Source organism: Labrus mixtus, chromosome 23, assembly GCF_963584025.1.
Source record: "Labrus mixtus chromosome 23, fLabMix1.1, whole genome shotgun sequence".
Lineage (NCBI taxonomy): Eukaryota > Metazoa > Chordata > Actinopteri > Labriformes > Labridae > Labrus > Labrus mixtus.
In genome coordinates this window covers 11,012,803-11,019,748 of record NC_083634.1, presented here as the reverse complement: position 1 = coordinate 11,019,748, position 6,946 = coordinate 11,012,803, and the positions used below count along the sequence as shown (strand labels likewise).

General features: G+C 38.4%; 1 protein-coding gene across 1 annotated transcript; it reads left to right on the top strand.

The window, feature by feature from the left end:
• The first annotated feature begins 4,223 nt into the window (after positions 1-4,223).
• LOC132958247 (fatty acid-binding protein, intestinal-like) lies at positions 4,224-6,625 on the top strand. The gene is made up of 4 exons (XM_061030963.1): positions 4,224-4,381; positions 5,095-5,267; positions 5,438-5,545; positions 5,655-6,625. The coding sequence occupies exons 1-4, from the start codon at positions 4,315-4,317 to the stop codon at positions 5,703-5,705; spliced, it is 399 nt and encodes a 132-aa protein (XP_060886946.1). The 5' UTR covers positions 4,224-4,314; the 3' UTR covers positions 5,706-6,625.
• The last annotated feature ends 321 nt before the right edge of the window (positions 6,626-6,946 follow it).

Genomic DNA, 6,946 nt, shown 5'->3' with positions numbered 1-6,946 from the left:
GTGTCTATAGTCTCCAATATTTAATTTGAAGAGAGACAGAAGGAAGACTGAAACTAGTTTCTTCTAATGCTGACTTGATTTTTCAGCTCTACTTCAGATATTTATGACTTACAGTGAGCCAGAATCAACATGTTGAGCTTGTAGAACAGCGATGAAATGTACTTTACATCAACTACTGAACTTAAGTGTAAGGTACTAGTAACACATATTTTATAAATGAAGATCATTATACTTAACAGTTGTAGTTTATTAATACAATAAAGGCAGATTGCAGCCAGCCACTCTCTCTGCAAAGCAGATGATAAGCTTCAACCTGCCCTTGACCTTTTTTTGATAAGGAAGAGGAAGAAGGAAGGAAGAGGTGAGGATGGACTCAGTCACGGCAGTGTAAAATTTCACCATCATTGTCTTTGGTCGGGTGAAATTCTTAAGCTTCCACACGAACTACAAAAGTTGTTTGTTTATGAGGGAACTGATGTTTAGTCCACACTTGAAGTCCAGTGTGAAGACTCCCCAGTGGAAACAGTGGAGTCATAGGGCGATGGGCGGGGGCAGTAGTGTTCTTTCCTAAAAACTAAAACCCTCTCCACTGTCTTCAGAACATTAAGCTTTAAGTGGTTCTGACCGCACCAGGCACGCAGGGCAGACTCATCCTCAACAGAGATGAGTCAAATGAGGGTGGTGTGGTCTGAGAAAACATCAGGAGCTTGACAGACTAGGGACCTGAGGTGCAGCTGTTGGTTTTCAGTGGAAAGAGCAGGGGGGAATGAACGCAGCCTTGAGGAGTGCCTTTGCCACTCGTCCTGCTGTCATGAACATGCTTCCCCAGCGGCAGGTTCAGCCCCGTGTCAAAGCGCTTTGAGTGGTCACAAGACGAGAAAATCCCAATATAGGTACATGTCCGTTTTCTATTTACAGAAGCTAAAGCTATACAGAAGTAAATAAAGTATACACAGTTCAAACTATTCCCAGTTGTAGCAGCTGCAAAACTGTGATTCATGATGCATGAGCAATTCTATACTGTATTGTCAATATTTGTGAAATACATACAGTATAATAACTGAGCACTTCTTAAACCAGTGCCAGCAGCTTCAATTTCACTGAGAGCTCTACTTTTTAGAAAGCCTCGATAACTGATTATTACAGGGTCGGTCGATGCCTCTGCGTGGGGCAGTTTATTGGTTTGTGTATAACAGTGACCAATGCATCATGTCGATGATAAAGAGGGATCTGCAAAAGAGTTCAGATTAAAAGCGATTTATATGGTGATTAAACTTCTGGTGTAGCTGGTTTCTTTGACTTTTGAATGTAGCCAGTTTATACTAACATACACTGAAGAAACACCAGATCTTCTGCTGACATTGTCAAAAATCAATTGAGACCACTGGGGAACAACAATATGGAAAAAGTAACATTGATCTAATGATTTGTATTTACAAAGAGTCATTAGTGAGATTATATAGAGTTACATCAGTGTTTGACATCTAAGGGTGATATCAGCCCCAGAGACACACAAAAGAGAAATCTCTGCAGGCTGCACTTCCAACTTTATCATCAACAACATAATGAGGGTGTTTAGGATGGGTGGAGAGGGTGTGGGTGTTTTTAGTCCATATAAAGCAGGTATATAAAAGTTTAATAACGTCCGCGCTAATCTCATTATCGTGTCTTATTATGTCATTTTCACCATGCCTACAGTCAGTTGTACAAACCATGTGAGCTAAATCAAGAGTCAAAGTACAACCTGTGCTTATTGGTGGCAGTAAAAAGGGATTATTCTGGGACAGGTGACAGGGCTATAAACAGACCACAGTAACCTGCTGGCTGTCATTGTTTTATGAAACTCACTTAGAAACAAACACAACATTTATGTAATTTTATTGCAGGCCAGATTCTGAATCATAAAAACGGAAGAAATAATTATGTTGACAACAAAAAACAAAGTGTACGTTTATTTAACATTTAAACCATTAATTATTTAAATGGTTCTGGTATTATTACATGATTTACCTTACTTGTACACAATACATTTATTACCGTCTGCACACTTCACTATGCTGCAGGTGGTTGTCTACCCATTAGCTAACTGTACAATCGCGAATAAAAGTATTCAAGCTAACATTACATTTTGACATTTGTATAATTGCCAAATGAATGGATGAATAAATGTTACTTCCACTTTTTTAAAAGTTCAAATTGTATATCGCATAGTCTTCCTTTAAACACAGGGATGTGTTTAAATCATTGTCCTTTTGAGCAGCGTCTAATTACAGCTCCAGTCTGGCATCGGTTAAAAATGGCCGCCATTGGTGCATGGCGGTATAAAGTCATGAGTACTGTTAGATATAATTCCACCATTTTGAAAAGTTGCAATTTTAATATATGTCTTTAAATAGAAAAAAAAGACCCTTAAAGAGAACTTTAGCTATTTTAGCTTTAACCCATCTATATTTTTTTTTGTGACACGAAAAATTCACAGCAGTACTTCTCCTTCCCATACGTTAGAATATCTGAGCGCTCAACAATCAGATCAAATCAGCTCAGTTTTTGGCTTAACACACAGATTTCTCTCCACATTTCATTAACAACATCCGTTTAGCTATGTGAAGCAAACGCTACACTATCTTTGCAAATAGCTTAGATCCCAAAAGCATGTTTAACAAAGCATCAGGGTAACATTATGAAACTTGTAGTAGACAACATTATGTACTATCATCTTTAAGTGTTATTCTCTTTAGGTTGGATTTACCTGTCACACCCAAACTGCTCCTCTAATGCTGTTATAACAAATGAAAGTGGAATCTTGTGGTGACTGAGTGGGACAATGTGTTCAGTATTCTGTGTGTGTCCATGATCCAACAGTCCAGCTCTGAGTACTCAGCTTCTCCCCTCAAGAATGCAGCTATAGTGCCCCTTTGTCCAGGGAAACAAGCTGAATGACAACTACATCGGTACTCAGCAGGACAATGCTACTGTTGTTTTTTAACACACGACATCCCATTTTGTTACAAATCCACTCTACCTCACTAACAATAGTCAAATGTTAGCAAACAATGCTACAATATTTGAGACGCTACCACTCCAGACATCGATATTTTTCAATTAAATTGTTGCACTTTAATGGAAAGTTTCAATCTTGACCATCAAAATCAAAGTCGACTTTCCAATTCAAGAGTGGAAAAAATCACCTGTTTGCGTTCACACACACGTAGCTTACCCTTCAGGAGTTTTACCCTCTGGTCACAGAATAGTCCAGAACAATTTTCAAAAGTTTCAATTTTGAACTCCACTGTAATGACCAAACAAGATTTTAGTGATCGACAAAAGCTTTTGGATTTATGTCAAGCACATTTTGTTGGCCACAGACACAGCTGGCTATTTTCCCTCTGTTTTTAGAGGCAATGCTAAGCTAAGCTATAAGCAGCCAATGACTGGCAAAAAAATGTCACATATAAGAGTGGTATCAGTCTTCTTATCTAATTAAAGAAATTGAGATGTGTGTAAAAGTTGGTATACTTCCCAAAATGTTAGATTATTTCTTCCAGAATTCCTAAAGTGGTATAAATGAAACTGTCATCACTTGAAGTGAAGCTAACGACAACAGAGCTGTGTCTCTGAATGCAGACTGAACGATCATACTGTACATCAACAAGTTTCAAGAGCTAAAAAAGCAAATCTACAACCTCTTTTTCCAATTAAAAATGCAATGTGATATATACTGGGTTAAAGATATCAACATGTTTCAAGGTGCTACTTCATTGTCTCAGACTTTTTGGCAAATAGAATGTTTCTTCAACATTTTTTCAACTGGGCCACTATTCTTTGTAAGCATGCCAGCTCTGGTTGTCACTGTTTGCCAGTTCTTTACAACTCATTTTCATGCCAGTCACAAACAGGGCGGCACAAAAAGGACTGAGGAACAGAAAGGGGCTCAGTTGAGTGACTACCAAGGGCAGCTATACCACCCACCCCCTCTTCTTTTTTCTCTCCCCTGCATGACAATGGGTCAGTGTTTAACTGTGCCAGATTCACTGAGAGAGTCGCCCTGCGTTTATTTATGTGTATATCCGCGAGGTCGTGCGGCAATCGCCCTACATTTGACACAGTCTTTAAATGGCCACATCAGCAGACAGATAATCAGAGAGATAAAGACGAGCATCCTCCATGCCAACTCAGGGAGGGGTGGAGGTGGTGTGAGGGTTGAATAGGGTGAAGGGAGGGCTGTATATAAATGCAGGCCAATGGTCGTTCACAATCCCACGGTCTGTTAGAGCTTCATCACCAGCTGCCTTCAAACCCAGAGAGCCTGCAGACATGGCGTTCAACGGAAACTGGAAGGTCGACCGCAACGAAAACTATGACAAGTTCATGGAGCAAATGGGTGAGTGTGTGATAGATGCAGGATGAATAGTGTAAAAAATATATATATATACTAAATCAGTTCTATATTTTTATATTTCCAGGCCTATTCAATGATTTGTTTTTAGTAGGGCCCAAGTTGAAAAAAAGAGAAGTGCCAAATCATCTACTTCTCCTATGTGTAGCCATTAAAGATAAGGATTTGAATTTGTTTACAGCACACGTTTAACTCTTAAAATAAACAACCTTATTTTTTCCAAATTGACACTCCTTTAAAAAAAAAGTTACTAATGAATTGGCTGAATAGCCTTCTTTAAAAATGATAATTTTCTCAAAATATAACCATGTAAACACCATGCTTAAACAGCCTTTCTGATGAAAACTTGGGGAAATATTTAAAGGGCCGGTAAGGGAATGTTAAGGGCCTGAATAATAGTTGAATGGGTCTGATCTGTGCTATTCTAACATTATTATTTGTGTAGCTGTGTCATGGGTTTCCTTACAGCTTGACATTGTTGTATGAGTGATACATAGTACAGGGATGTGTTGGTATGCTTGAGTTGTTTGTGGTGCAAACCCATATTAATAGCAGCAGCTAAATTCAGATCTTCCTTTGGATGTGGGCACAGTCTAATACTTTCCATGAGTACAAGTGGAAACTGAGCTGAGTGAAGAAAGAAAGAGTTACAAATGTATCGGCTTCACGTTTCTATCATTTCTGTTTTAACAACATAGGTATTAATATCATGAAGCGCAAGCTAGCAGAGCACGACAACTTGAAGATCACCATCGAGCAGACCGGGGACAAGTTTCACATCAAGGAGTCCAGCACCTTCCGCACCAAGGACATCGATTTCACCCTGGGCGTGCAGTTCGACTACAGCCTGGCCGATGGTACAGAAGTCTCAGTAAGTGTCCTGAAGGAGTTCAAGCATTATTAAACCAACAGCAGCTAGTGTGTGTGGTGTTGTAATCAAGCTACTTTGGATGTACAGTACATCAGTGGATTGAAGGGTAGATATACGCAAATTATACTCAACAAATGAGCTTCTATAACAGACTATGTATTTTCAACCAGGGAACATGGGAGATGGAGGGCGACATGCTGAAAGGCAAATTCACCAGGAAAGACAACAGCAAGGTCCTGACCACCACCCGAGCTCTGGTGGGAGGAGAGCTGGTGCAGGTCAGTAGGTGTAGATATATTTAATCTGTCATATTTATTAAGTTTATTTATTTTGTTTACATCTATAAAAGCCGTTATACTGCAGCACGCCTCTCTCTTTTCCCCGCAGACTTACAACTATGAGGGAGTGGATGCCAAGAGGGTTTTCAAGAAGCAGTAACCTGGCCTCTGAAGTTCATATTTTATTTTTATATAGATGACACAATATAGATTTCTTTTCCTAACAGAAAGATTTTTTTTTTTTTTTAAATGGGATTCAACTTCATATACCTCAAAAATGTTTAGAAATTTCCAGAGTTTTTAACACTCAACTGTTATTAGCAATGCTAAACAGCTATTCCAATTAACAGCAGGTCATGTTGAGAAAAATGATGATTGACAGCCAATAGATAGAAAGAAGAAAAAAAAAAACAAGTAATCTGAAGGAGAAAGTGCATCACCATGCCAATCTTTGTGCCTTAGAAAGAGCGTTAACGACGAGTATCCCAGAGATGGCCTAACGGTCCGGAGATATTTAACCATGTGGATTTTTCCCCCCAGCCTTTGGGACAAGAAGTATGTTGCAATCACCTTAGAAATTCCTAAAAAAAAAAGAGAGAGAACAGTATCAAGTATCTCTAGAAACAACTGTTTTTCGGAGGGACTACTTTATTGGTAAAACCAAACTATTCAATTTTTTGGGGGGGAATATTGAAAGAAGATTTTTATAGATTTGAGCCTCTTTTTATTGGAGTGTAGGCAGACATCTTACAATAAAAAAGAGCAAAAAAGAAAATACAAAATATGCACATAAGAAGATGTATCTAGAAAAAAGAGTGACATGCTTTAGTTGGCTTATAGGGGGGTGGGGGGTTACCCTTTAAATGTCTCCAACAGTAGGGTAAAAACATGTCTTTGTTGTTAAATTGACTCACACAGTGGACTTCATCATGAGTAGTATTCAGCAGTACAATAATCATCCCACACAAGCTGAAATATGTTGTATATTGTCTTTACACTGTTGGGGATTAATTCAAATTGCACTAATGGTCTTTTAATTTAGTCTGTAATAATAAAAACAACTTTTTGTTTACCACTTGAGTCGAATTTCAGTGTCATTTTTTTTTTTACACATTTGAGGATAAGGGTCATTGTTAGGTTGTTTTAATGTGAGTAAAGTTTGATAATGAATGATGCAAGTGTAAATATTCTACCATAAGTCAGAACTGCTCGTCATGTAATCAAGTGTTATCAACCCGATCACATCAAGCACAAAGATCATCTCATAGTGATTCTAATTTATGAGCATCGTTCATAAGTTCATAATCAAGGTCTTTATCAAGGGGAGTATTTTTGAAGATGAGCCATATCACCATGACATACAAGGCATGTGCTTTAAAAGCTTCTTCTTCTTCTTCTTCT

What these genes read in the sequence shown, in the direction of transcription:
- LOC132958247 (XM_061030963.1), top strand. Translation starts at nt 4,315, where the DNA reads ATGGCGTTCAACGGAAACTGGAAGGTCGACCGCAACGAAAACTATGAC. An exon ending in CCGATGGTACAGAAGTCTCA is followed by an intron (nt 5,268 to 5,437) that starts GTAAGTGTCCTG and finishes ATTTTCAACCAG; the next exon opens with GGAACATGGGAGATGGAGGG. An exon ending in TGGGAGGAGAGCTGGTGCAG is followed by an intron (nt 5,546 to 5,654) that starts GTCAGTAGGTGT and finishes TTTTCCCCGCAG; the next exon opens with ACTTACAACTATGAGGGAGT.